Below are 13,910 nucleotides of genomic sequence, written 5' to 3'. Positions count from 1 at the left end.
ACAGACAGAAACTGCAAGTAGGCGGAGAGGCAGGCAGAGAGAGGAGGAAGCAGGCTCCCTGCTGAGCAGAAAGCCTGATGTGGGGCTCGATCCCAGGACCCTGGGATCATGACCTGAGCTGAAGGCAGAGGCTTTAACCCACTGAGCCACCCAGCTGCCCCTGGACAAATTTCTTACACTCAGAGATTCAGTTTTCTCATCTATCAAATGAAGATAATAGAAATTCCTAGCTTATATGGTTGTTTTGCAGATTAAATGAGAAGCCATATGTAGAGCCTCTCCTAGGAGCCTCGTAAATGTTATTGTTGCCCTTATCACCACCATCATTTCTGGACATCAAAGAGACACACATTCTCCCAAAATCCTACATAAGATCGATGAAACATAAACCACATAGCTGAAGGAAACCATAATGAAAAATTTTAATAACATTAACATTGCCTTTGTTATCACCAGAACAAAGAATTCTGAAATATAACAGTATTTGCTGTGCATTTACGAACTTCCAAAACCATGCTAAGTTGTGTTGCAGTACTTTTGATCATTGTCATGGCTATATAAATGAGGATTTTTATTTTCCCTATTTTATATATCAGAGGCTTGAAGAGAGGTTATCCCAAGGCCACACTGCCAGCGCACGGCAAATGGGAGGAGGACTAGGTCTTACTCCTTAGCTCAGGCTCCTTACTACTCTAACTAGAGACATTGTGCAGTCCATGGGAATCAGGACCAGAATTCTTCAGTAATGACCATGGTTAACCACAGAGTAACATGGAACCAGGTGACCAAAGGAACTCCTGACAATGACCTCAGCTTGCTTATGTGTCTCAATGCCAAGCAGAACTGCTGATTCACAGGAACTCACTGGGACCTGCCCAATATTATGGTCAGCAACAAGCTGCTTGTTCATCGCTTGACCAGATCAGGAGACTTTTCTCAAGTCAGCCAACCTAAGCCCCTTAGTTTTTCAGGCACACACTGGAACTTCCACTGCGATGATCTGCATGAACCTTTTAATTTGGGGAAGGAAATAAGGACTCCCAAAGTCAAAGTACCAAACCTGCTTAACATACATAATCTAGTCCACTCCAGAACCATGTTAATCCAAGTCTCAAGAGACCACCAGGGCAGAACATCACTTCTTTGCTTTACACCCAGCTCGTTGGCTTGGGGCTTTTTTCAGGGTCAAGTGTGGGAGTGGGGAGAGTGATGAAGCGATTGAATAGAATGAGCCCCATCTCAGACAGAGTTCTCTGAGATGCTCAGGTGTTTTTATTGACCTCAGAGATTTAGAACCAGGGATTTTAGAAAATTTTAGCAAATCTCGTGAAGCTAGAGGTTTGGACAAGGAAAGGGAACCTTGGGCCCTCTCCTGCATGTTCATGATCATCATTCTGAAAAATCAATCACCCCATCATGGAGGTGTTTAAGACTGGAGTGTTATTTTCTTTTGAAAACACGGATCAAATTACACTTTGGAAGTCTGATCAAATGGCACTGTTGGTTTGTGTTTATCCTCTTCTCTGTTTTGTGTCCCCTGGAAAATAAGCCCCTATTATTTTTCTTCTAATTAGAATTCATCTCTGAATTTAAAATCTACCAGGATATCTTTTTTTTTTTTTTTAAGATTTTATTTATTTGACGGAGAGCAGGCAAGCAAGCACGCACAAGTAGGGGAGTGGAGGAGGGAGAAGCAGACTCCCCGCTGAACAGGGAGCCTGACACAGGGCTCAATCCCAGGACCCCTGGATCATGACCTGAGCCAAAGGCAGATGTTTAACTGCATGAGCCATCCAGGTGCCCTTAAAATCTACCGGGATTTCAAATACATGCTAGGAAAACCAAGTCCCAGGGTACTCTTGCACAGTGCAAACATTCAAGTTAATATAAGCAGAACAAAAAGTTACTTGGTAACAACAGCAACAACAAAAAAATGGTGTCAGGGCTATTTCATATGTTATCCAGGCTAATCTATGAGAAGTGCCATTGTCCTTACACAGACGAAGACACAAAGGCTCTGAGCGGATCTCAGTCTAGTTGGGGGAGCTTTAAAAATACTGCTGTCCAGGGACAGGTCAGTTGAGTGTCCAACTCTTGATTTTGGCTCAGGTCATGATCTCAGAATTGTGGGATTGAAACTTGCGTCGGGCTCTATGCTGGGCATGGAGACTGCTGAGGCTTCTCTCTCCCCCTTCACACCTCCCCATCCCCCAAATAAATAAATAGAATAAGTAAGTAAATAAATAAAATTAAAAAAAAAAAACCCACCAGTGTTCAGACCAATGAAGCAGAAACTTGGGTGGGGTTAGAAAGCTGGTATTTTTCAGAAGTTGCCCTGGTGCTTGATTTGCAGTTGGGGATAAAAATGACTAGAAGCAGGTGTTCTGATCTGCCAACACGAGTCCTCTGGAGCTTTTTGCTTACCTCCGTTTTCTTCTCTTCTAAAAATAGGCCATGTCACCGTCTCTATTTCTTTTTTCTCTCTCTTTCAGGAGCAGCTTTTATGGGCAGAAATCTCATTTAAGTGCTTTACCCTTTTTCTGTTTTTACAACTCCTGACTGGTCATTAATCAATCAAACACCAGTAATTCCTTGATCCCTTGAACTTTGCTTGGAAGTCAAATAAGGATTCTTTTGAGATGAACCGGCAGAGTGTGTGAGGCAGTGTGGTTTTTGTATTTACTTGGGTAAATGTCACAACTAAAGACAAAACCTTGTTCAAAGTCTTCCGTGACAGAAGAACTAGTACTTCGACTATTTCCGTTCGAATTCTAAAAGAGCCAGGAACACAGTGCCTAAAAGAGAGGAGTATGAGAGGAACAGGTGCATCATGCAGCAGAGATGCCTGCCTTTCAGTGAGATAAGGGCCTTAGAAACCAACACATCTCCAGTGTCGTTTTATGCCTTAGGTGACATGGAATTTTTAAAATAAAAAATGTCTTTGATTTTTAAGAATAATTTTATGTTCTATCACATTTTAAAATGCATAGGATCATAAAGTAAGTCTTTCAAGGATGTGATAGCTTCCTAAAAGTTGAGAATTATCACATTAGGTCAGAATTCCTTACCACTTGTTGATTGTTTGGAGCTCTGGTGCTGTTTGTTGTATTATAAAAATAGCTAATAATACTGAACACTCCTTAGCTGCCAGGCCCTCGTCTGAGTGCTGTTCATGTTAACACATTTCTTTTAAAGCCCTATGAAGTAGGTAAGCTTCTTACCTGGCAAGGTGACAGAGCCAGAATTCAACTAAAGTAAATTTCCTTCCTGCTTTGGCCTTTCGTAGCATCTATCCTGGAATGAAGTTTAAAGATAGTAAAACATTAGTGCACCTCGGTAGCTCAGTCAGTTGAGTGTCCAAGTCTTGGTTTTGGCTCAGGTGATGATCTCATGGGTCCCAGGATGGAGCCCCAGGGCTCTGCACTCAGCAGAGAGTCTGCTTGAAGACTCTCTCCCTCTGCCCCCTCGCCAATCCATGTGCTCACTCGAGCTAAAATAAACCTTAAAAAAAAAGTAATAAGAGCATTGTGTAACTTGAGAGTGGGAAGACATTATAGTTAGGCAGGCCTGGCCCCTCCACCAAGCCCACCCAAGTGGTTCTGTGAGCAAAATAACCCCAGTATCTGAGGGCATCACTGTTTCTAAGAGAAATCAGCTGCTTCCCCAAAACAAACATCTGTTCCTTTCAGCAGGGCTGCCCAAACAGTGGGCATTTGGAACAATAGCCATTCCCATGCCTTAGAGCCATGGTTCTGAAACACTGGTGTCAAGAAGACTCACCCAAGGCACTTACTAAAATGCATATCCCTGTATCCTTTCTTCTGAGAGTCTGATTAAGTGGGTGAGAATGAAGCCCCAGATCTTATAACCAGGCTCTTCCAGTATTCCCCATGCCAGTTGTGTGTGAACTTGACATTACATGCACTGTTTGCCAGTAGTCATCACTGTCTCATGTGTACCCATGGCTTTACTCATATAAATGGATGACTGGTCCAAGTGACTTCAAGTAAATAATTTCGCCAACATTTCTCTCTTTGGAAAAGTAACAGACTCTGGGTGGTATGGTTTAATTTCATAAATACTGTCACAATTTGATCAATGGCAGTATCTTCAGCTCTAGAAACCCTCCTAGGATCTTTGAAGATTTCATTTAGGCCATTCTTTAAAATGAGGAGATAATGTCACTAATCAAGTCTAATGAAGAAGGCTGCTCTTGTTCCAACTCCTATGGAAAAAAAAAAAGAGAGAGAGAGAGAAATACCAAAATCATACATGTGAATTTAACATTTTGATGTGCTATGTGTACCACCCAAACAATAAACTTAGAGTCTTAGAGATATTCTAATCTAAATCCTTTATTTTAGATAAAGAAACTAGAACCTAAAAAAAAAACACTGAAGTGTCTTGTCCAAGAACACTCAGATAGAAGAGCTAAAACTGTCTCCTTAATGAAGCTCCGTACCCCCCGGTCTGTCTACCGTCAGGAATTCACAGGTGCTGGGGAAACAGCGAAGCCTCCGCAAACAGGCTAGATCCCAATTAAAATCACCATCAGTGTCAGCTCCTAAGCACACTGCCTGGGAGTTGAACACCTGCCCCCCCCCCCAAATATGCTAAAAGTCAAGAACAAATCATCTGGGATGAAACCCTTGCTCTAGATCGTAACCCTGATGTGTGACCTGTAGGAATATAATAAGTATCCTTTTTACAGAAGGGACATTTAAATCTGTATGTAGCTACAAAGTTTGAGAAATTCAGGAGAAAAAAAAATTCTGGAGGAAAGGGGAGTGTGCTGACCTCTTTTGCTCATTGACCAGATGTCTTGGCCAAGGTTACACACAGGAAACTCTTAAGACAGGTCTGCCGAGAACAGTAATGTCCTGATTCTGTGATGTATGTTTTAGCTCCAGCCATGCTGTCTCCCAGTCGAATCTTCCCCATTACTGATTTTTTTTTTTAAGATTTTATTTATTTTTTGACAGAGAGAGAGACACAGTGAGAGAGGGAACACAAGCAGGGGGAGTGCGAGAGGGAGAAGCAGGCTTCTGAAAGCTGAGCAGGGAGCCCGATATGGGACTGGATCCCAGGACCCTGGGATCATGACCTGAGCAGAAGGCAGATGCTTAACAACTAAGCCACCCAGGCACCCCTCTCCCTACTTACTGATTTTTAGTCAAAGGTACTAGGCAGCAGAATGAAAAGTCTAAGGCTATGACTGAGTCTAAGGCTATGGCTAATTCAAAATTTATTAGAGTTCAAGGTGAGAGTTAAAAGGAAAAATTCCTACTAGAAATCTGACCTAAGGTGTATACGTAGGAAGATATATATATATATGTAATATATATGTAATTTATGTAATATATGTAATATAATATGTAATTATCAACATGTCTTACTTTGTGCCAATCACATGGGAAATCTGATTTGCATGTGTTTGTTTAATGAGCCAAGTTCTGCACAGGATTACGACACCCCCCTTCCCCCTGAAACCACAGCAGTAGTTATTTCTTGGATTTTACTTTGAGGAATGGCATATGAGTGTCTTTTGCCTTGTTCAACCGTAAGCAGGTTATGGGCTTAGCGTTCAGGGTAAGGCTTGGCAGTGCCTGACATATGGTGTGTGATGTGTTGCTCTTTGCGTGAAGCAGCAAAGCAGTGATAGAAGGTAATTTGGGGAGATTCCATCATACTTTATTTGAAAAACAGCATTGTCTCTGCTGGAGCTAAGGTTAATGGTTTGGATTTGCTTGTGTCTCTATCATTTTCGCATAGCTTTTGAATTAAAACAGACAAAAGGCCTGATGTCGAACGCAGGTAAATAAAACCTACCAGATGCCGGAGGCCGCAAACAGGTTTCATTTATGTGACAAACTGGTTACTTTGGCTGTTAATTCTGTAGGGAAGCCAGAGAAAGGTATTTGAAAACAGGAGCCTGTTATTACAAGAATTCCCCTTGGATATTCACAACAGGCTATTGAAAAACCGAGGGGGGGGGGGACATCCCTGCAGATCTGGCAAAAGGTCTAATCTGGGTGTTTAGGGTCCCCGAGGCTCAGGAATCTTTGATGCTATGCCTCATTCCCTTCTGGTTAAGCGGCAGAAACCTCCAGAAAGTCTAGAGGTTAAGCGGAGATGGGGCACCCCGGAAGTCCAATGTGCCCTGTAGCCCATGCCGGGAGTGGTAGGCAGGTGTGGCCCGGCACCAGGCCACCTGCCCCGGCAGCAGAGGGAGGCAGCGCCTCCACCCTGACGGCCCAGCCTACCGAGGCCATCTGTTCGCCACCAGCTGGTGCCGGCCGCCATGTCAGCGCAGAGCAGCGTCTCAGATGTTCCTCTGCAGCAGCTGAGCTCTGAGCTGCTTTCTCCTGCCTTCCACTCTTTCCTTTACTTTCCTTGCTCAGCTGCCTGTCCTTGAAAAAAGAAAAGCAGAACTTCTTTTTTTTTTTTTTTTTTTTTTTTTTTTGCGACTGCTGCTGCAGCTCCTAATAATTCTTCATAATGAAGTGCAAGAGACCATTAAGATGCGTCTCGCCTGGGCTTTTCCGCACCAGCCTCCCAAACAGCCCTCACGGGGCTGCAGGGCACGATCTGAACACACAGAGCCGCGCACATCCAGGCTGGGGGGGTGGGGGGGGGGCGGGTGAGCAGACACCGACCCCTTCTGCAGTCTTCGCTCCGAGGCAGGAAAGAGCATCCTGCAAGCCCCTGTGTCTGGGTTTCCGAGCGGAAGGATCAGGCCCATCTGAAATGAGGAAGGGAAAACCAGTCTTCCTGGGAGTGGCTAGTGTGGTAAGGAGGGAGAACGGGCTCGGGAATGGAATCATTTTGGTTTAAAAAAGCCTTGATCTATTGGCCTGTCCAAGAGGTGCTCCCAAATCACAAAAGGGAACAGGAGCATCTTTAAGGCTGATAAGGGGGGATTAAATGAGAACACACGTGTAATACGCGTCGGATAGTGCCTGGTACAGAGGAAGCAGTGTTTGCCTTAGTTTAATTATAGAACGGTAAGTAAAACCTGCTTTTCCACTGCAAAGGTCAGGATTAATGAGATGGGGCCTTCCATGTTGACTGACTTCCTTTCCAAAAAAGGGGGTGGGGTGGGGGTACTGCTTCTGCAGTATCCTCTGAGCAGCCTAAATAACCTACTTGCCAGGGTAAAGCACAAAAATCTAGAGGCTGATAAAAGCTCACAGGCCTTATGGATCATCCCCACTGGGGATTTACCAAAGGTTAATGGTGGCAACAGACTAGCAACAGAGGGGAGAAGTAGTTCCAACATCCCTCAAGCCCGTGCGTGCTCACAGCGTCTGGGGAACCTCCAGATGACCAGAGCAGGTGGCAAGATAATACCTTCCCGTGATATCATACCTGCCGTTACTGGCTCTGCAATTGTGAGTTCAATTGGACAAGCTATTCACATCTTCTATAAACCTTCTGTGCAAGGTCTTCTGCCAAGGTAGCTGAGAGGACCTCGATGTTATTAATGAGAAAATTATATAGAAAAGAAACAGAGTATCTCGCAAGTTCTGTTTACCGGCTCGGTAAGGGGAGCTGTATCAGATCCTGCCTCCGCTTTTAGTAAACTGATCTAGCCTGCATTACATGGTCTTTGCAAAACAGGAAAAAAAGAGCTACTCTTACCTTGCTCCAAGAAACATGAGCATTTCACATGTTGTATTTCAGGCTAACAATACCCTGAAATGGGCGTCCCTATCCCATTTCACACATTAAAAAACTGAAACTTAGAGAAATTAAGTAATCTGCCTGGGGTCACACATTCCATTATGACAGCAGGACCCCCACATGATTCTGACGTCGATGGGCTACGATCCCTCTGAAAAATGTGACCCTGCAAGATCAAGATGAGAGAGACCTTTGGTACCTGTGGGTCAAGAACTTGACCAAGATCCTCTGGTCAATAACACAGCCGACACCAAACCTTTGGCTTCTGCTGCCTCGATCCCATCGTCCCGACCACAGAACCGGGGCTTCAGAGAACAGCAAAACCCTCTCCTGGTCCCTGGGTTTCCACTGGGGGATATTGGATCCTAGAGTACATGGCTGACGCTTCCAGCGCTCCACAGCCCACTTTAAAATACTGAGTGACACTGCCTTTTTCTTTTTCCTCCACAGACACATTTGCAAGCAAAGTGGCGGCCACCCAGGACCAGTATGCAGACGCGTCCATAGGTAATGTCACCGGCAGCAACGCGGTGAACGTCTTCCTGGGAATCGGCGTGGCCTGGTCCATCGCTGCCATCTACCACGCAGCCAACGGGGAACAGTTCAAAGTGTCCCCTGGCACACTAGCTTTCTCTGTCACTCTCTTCACCATTTTTGCTTTCATCAACGTGGGGGTGCTGCTGTATCGGCGGAGGCCGGAAATCGGAGGTGAGCTGGGTGGGCCCCGGACTGCCAAGCTCCTCACATCCTGCCTCTTCGTGCTCCTGTGGCTCTTGTACATTTTCTTCTCCTCCCTGGAGGCCTACTGCCACATAAAAGGCTTCTAAAGGAACAATCAGATATAGTAAATTTATATATATATATACGTATATATATACATAAAATATTATGTATAATGAACAGAGGAAACTGACATTTGTCATGTTCACTTACCTGCTGATGGAATCCAGCTTCAAGAGCATACTCTGTACTAGGGCCGGAGTGAGAAACCATCACCTCCCATTCCCAGGGGCATCATCACATTGAACCAAGGCATGGAGGCAGGGGCGTCTTTGCAGCTCAGTCTAGAAGGACTGTGTTCTCTCCAGGATCATAAATCGTTAAGTCTTTGATTTTGTTTTCTGTTTCTGCTTGTTTTTGGTGGGGGCTGGGAGGTGGCTGACATTCGATTTTGTGTTGTTTCGTTGGGAGGGTCAAGGTTTTCGTTTCGCTTGTGGGAGGTGATGACCAATCTATATGCAAATGGATTTTTGGTAAAGAAAATTGAAATCCTTATAATTACTCTCTCCAAACACTTTTAAAAAGTTATTTTGGATTCGGAAAGGATATGGGCATGGAAGCAGCAGCATGTCTTCACTAGATTGCTAAATTCCGCACTCATCTCTGGAACATGAGCAGAAGTAGAGCTGCCTCCCAGGAGAAGTGCGGGAGCCAGAATGCAGCCAGGAGAAGTGATGGTTCTAGATACAGTCTGGTGTTTCAAGATATGATGCCTGGCACTCTTGTTCAACAGGTACAGGAATGATGTGCCTCGATTCCCAAGAACGTGCAAAATCATTTATTTATCTCTTTAGCTCTGGACTGTACTTAGCAAGGCCCTTATTCTGGTTTTCCAGCCTGGCTAAGCCCCCGGATCCCCACCCCAACCCTCCTCCTGCCCACCACCTCTCATGCAAACAGGAATAACCCCACTCAAAAAGCACATCATTCTTTTCCATCTGCATCTCTGTGTCCCAGTCCCATGTTCGCTGTCACCTGGGATCATCTTTAATTTTAATTTCAAAAGCATCTGTGGCTTGCACAATCCTGTTCCAGCCATGACTGAACATTGGCTCCTTCTTCATGTGCCTGTTTGGGAATGTTGTTGTGATACCTGTTACACAGTGCATGGATGAAAAACAAAATAAGCGTATCTGTATATAGTAGAGTATAGTGTATACTGTTCTCCCATTCAGCAATGTTGACTGGACATTGAAGACATAAGTGAGTTTTCTTTTCACCTGAGTTGTAACTTCTGTGTTGTTATTGAGTTTGATTATACTAGAGATAAAAGGAGAAAATGGCTTATTGTTCATGGACCTGCACATTCATTTCTAAGAAGCAATAACAGTTCGCTGGGAAGTTAAAGCTATTGAGAGGACAGTAGGCAAACTACCAAGTATCTTCACGGGAAATTAGCCATGTGGAATACACCAGAGGCTTCTAAGCAGTCACCTGTTGACGATTCCGGAAGGCCAAGGAGAGAAGTGTAGATCAGTGGCTGGATTTGATGTGCCCAGGCTTTGAGAGCCTCCATTAACATGACACCCCTGCCCCCAAAGTATTTATTTCACTTCTGCTCTGTCTGGCACAGAGGGTAGATAGTGGCTTGTTCGTTTTATTTTTTTATGTAAAAGGCTATTTTGAGCCCCGTTTCTTTCACCACCCAGACTCCTCTGACTGTGTCTGCAATTCCTGAGCAGGAAAGGAGCCAGGGAGACCAACTGGCCTTTGCAAGTGCATCTTCTGTACTTAATGATGAAGGAGTAAGCAATTAAATGAGATTAGTGCCTCCCAACAGGATTTCACTGGGAGGTTTTTCAGCCTGGAAAAGGAATGGCTCTTTCTATTTCAAAATACCAAAGAGCATGGATAAACCCAACATTCCAAAGTAGTGAAGCCAGTGAGGAGGACAGATGGAATGACATTGGTCCCATCTCAGAGACGTCTCTCTCTAAAAAGAATCTAAATCAGAGACACCACTGGACCTCTGTATTGATTCAAAGATATTTAAGAGATAAAAGCTGTTCAGTTATTTCCTCTTCTTCTACTCAGTAGTCATGATCATTCATTTAATAAACATTTGGTGACTGGATGAATAATTAAATGCTGGTTACTACTCAAAATGCCAGGTACTGTGCTACTCTTGGGGCCTAAACCATGAACAAGACAGCCCAGATCCCTGCCCTCAGCGGGCTCATGGCTAATGTGATTGCTGTTTCCATGGGTAAAGTTAGCACAGTCATATGCAAACAGTTTTATCTTGTAAGGGAAAACACAACTACAAAACTCTTAACATAAACACATTGAAATTGTACCAATACAGTTGTCCAGATATCTAAGATTTTTAACTAAGAAGTAAAGCACAGGTTAGGGGAAGCATCCTATGTATCCTTGGCTGATCTTGGAGATCTGTACACCTCCCCATTATAAGCCAAGAAAAGCAATCATGTTGGTGATCCAGATGACTGACAAGATCCAATAAACCCCAGTTTTTATCTTTGTTGGTCAACAGTACCTTTCTATGCCCCGTATCTCTACAGTTCCTCATATCTCCAGGAGACTCACCCCATCAGGCCATGGCCCAACACCGTGGGTCTAAGTTTTTTGGGGATACATCTTAACCTTTTTTTTTTTTTTTTAAGATTTACTAAATGGAAATCTAGCCTAGAAAACACCAAGTAAATATAGTCAAAGGATGTGAGTTGTTTAAACATTAGATTTTTGCACTCAATTTTAGCCATATTTGGAATGTCAATAATCCCATAGCAAATTTTCACAGAGGACTTTCAGAAATTCTTGCCATTGATTTTTAATTTCAAAGCTTTTTGGTTTGTTTGCTTTTTCAAGTTTCATGTTATAGGGAAAATATGATTCTGATTGTTCAGAGTTGTTAATAATTGTAGTTGTGTAAAGTTATTTCATTTTGTTTATTTTGTGTGTATTGTGCACAGCTTTAGGGGGGAAGTGCACGAATTGTGCTGTTCCTTATAAATGGTACACATTATTGACACAAACAAATAAAGTTTCTAATTGTTTCTGATTTAATCACTAGTGATACAGCATAATCTGTATGGAATGTTTCCTCGCATTGTCATCTACTTCATTTTTGTTTTCATGTTTTGAAGAAATAAAGACCAAAAAGGTATTATTGTGTAGTTGGTATCCTCATCCAAAAGGAAGAAAATAGATACCCAATATTCAAACTCTTACAAATGTCAACCCTTTGATCATACAAGATTTCATTTTTAAGGTCCAAAGAGAGCAGAATGTCAGAATATATGTGTCTGGTAGATGTTTCTCCATTTCGCTAATTGGTTGTTTTTTGGTTTTTTGGTTGTTTTTTTTTTTTTTTTGCATCTTTTAGTACCACTTTATTCTTTCTGCATCCAAGAATATGAACCATAAACATCAGACCACTTTGTAGCAGAATATTACAGCAAATAAATCAATCCCAATGAAGTGATCAGAAGTAAATAGTTGTTTCCTAAGGGATATTTAATCATTTAGTATCATACTATATTCTGCTTGATTCCCAATAGAACTTCCTTGCAATAATTTCTGACTAATTACCTGTTATTGTCTTGATGTATTATATAGTCAATAGTATAGAAAGAGGTGACACCAGAAATCAGCATTTGTGAAAAAAAATGTGACCTCTAGTTTGTGTACTTATTTGTAAGCCCATTGATATCAGTGGGTTCAGTTCTTATAATAGAATCTATTCATGGTGTACATGTAAGTGATTTTTATATGATCTTTAAAATCTTCTTTGAATTCATTATGTCCACATATGGTTATGTGTGGCACACTTTCACATGTGAAGGAAATAAGGTCTAATTTAAATATTTTCTTGCATCAACAATTAATGTCTCCTAGTTACCAATCTTCGGTTAAACACAAAATGAGCGGCGGACATTTATTTCTTTAAATACCAAAGACAGTAATTCAATGACCAGAGTAGTCTTGACTGTTTAAGTACTCTTCAACAAAATGTCATGGCTCAATGATTCTCAACATCTTATAAGCTAATTTTAGTTCACAGATAATGATTCAAGCCTGCCACCGGTGAAGACTTCAGAGACCTTCGCTTTCTATACAGCATAAAGACAGTTTTACTTGTTGTTTTCAAAGGAAAAAATGATAAAATATGCTCTTTAAAACCACCTTGCAGGTATTCTGATAGGTGGATTCCATTCACGATGAGAATCCGCCAACACACCTTTCCCTGGGTGGTCTCACGGGTAACAGAAGCACTTTGCCTTTTCCACCCAGGGCTAGGTTCCTTGTTGATTCCACAGCCCAGGATTCCTGATCCTAACCTGTCAAAATAGAGACTGACTCATTTGTTCTACACATATCTGCAATTCAAAACATAATAAATTTCCTCCTGTAGAAGATGAAGCCTTCCATTCTCTAAGAGTGACAAAACATCACCTTCTCCAGAACGTAAATTAGCCCCTTTAAGAACTTCCCTTAAAATGTGTTTCCTGATTCAAGCTGTAGAGAGTCTCTCTTGTTTCTGGTTTTCTGTCTCTGATCTTGGGCAGTTGCATTCAGAGCACGTCTTTAGTATAATTTCATAACTTCAAGAACAGCTGGCCGTTTCACGATTGTCAATGCACAACCTTAAATCTCTCTCAAACTTACAAGTGGCCCTCACAGCTTTTGTTATAGTGATCACTTCCCTTGGTGAAAGCATTGTAGCTGTTGGTAAAATGGAGCATTTTGATTGATAAACAAGTGAGTGTGTTACGTGGAAAAGCTTCACACAATTATATTTTTCTTACAGAGAAAGAAAGATGCTGTTTGGAGTGCATTTATTAGCTTTCAATAAGATCTACCTACAGATTTTTGTTAGTGGGTTCCATTTCTGCTCTTCAGTATTATATTCCATTCACCTCTAGCTATGGTCATTGTCTTCCACCCAAAACATTGTAAGGTTGGGTGGTCCAGATGGTATTCTACCCACAAGGGCATAAGAAGGGGAAACAATTGCACTAGTGAGATATTTCATTTTTGGAGCTTAATCAGGCCATGATTAATCATCTCCCAAGGCAGAGAATGTCCTATAGAAGGAGCAACCATTGAGAGCTAGGTCTCCCAAGGGAGAGCATACTTCAGCTTTCCAGCCCACAAGAACTGGTGAGTAGCTTCCTATGACTTTTCCCCCTGGCTGCCAAGATGTCCAAAAAGATGTCCTCAGAGGCTCTACCAATTTTCACTTTTCTCAAATTTCCTCTGATTTAATCTCCTAAGGGACCTTAAAATAAACAGTCATTCTATATATTACTATTTTGATGTATTTGTAGGAAAGAACATTATTTCACAACTTCAAAAGGCAACAGGACCCTGTAGTTAAAACCACAACTCCTATCTTTCCAGGAAGACTTACCTGCCAAGAATCACCTTATCTGTAGTCAATGAAGTCATTCACAGCTGCTTGACCTACTCACATTCTTTAGAAT

General features: G+C 42.4%; 1 protein-coding gene and 1 long non-coding RNA gene across 23 annotated transcripts in view; one reads left to right on the top strand and one right to left on the bottom strand.

Moving 5' to 3' along the window:
• SLC8A1 (solute carrier family 8 member A1) overlaps positions 1-11,590 on the top strand; it is a 379,580-nt gene extending 367,990 nt beyond the window's left edge. For all 20 annotated transcript variants that reach the window (XM_082743258.1, XM_082743260.1, XM_082743264.1 and 17 more), the window contains one exon: positions 8,134-11,590. In XM_082743258.1, coding sequence (XP_082599384.1) covers positions 8,134-8,510 — 377 coding nt within the window. In that variant the 3' untranslated portion in view covers positions 8,511-11,590. The remainder of the gene's footprint in view (positions 1-8,133) is intronic.
• On the bottom strand, positions 45-8,123 carry LOC309870813. Of its 3 annotated transcripts, none has more exons than XR_014314829.1 (5): positions 7,369-8,123; positions 6,264-6,410; positions 3,794-4,225; positions 3,222-3,294; positions 45-2,795 (listed from the first exon to the last, which is right to left on the bottom strand). It is a non-coding gene; the product is annotated as an uncharacterized lncRNA (long non-coding RNA). The 3 variants fall into 3 exon arrangements; XR_014314830.1 differs by having other exon boundaries at positions 6,264-7,470; positions 7,642-8,123; XR_014314828.1 differs by having other exon boundaries at positions 6,264-8,123.
• Positions 11,591-13,910: the final 2,320 nt, after the last annotated feature.

The sequence above is a fragment of the Mustela nivalis genome (genome assembly GCF_964662115.1).
Source record: "Mustela nivalis genome assembly, chromosome: 8".
NCBI lineage: Eukaryota > Metazoa > Chordata > Mammalia > Carnivora > Mustelidae > Mustela > Mustela nivalis.
This window is presented reverse-complemented; position numbering and strand designations above follow the sequence as displayed.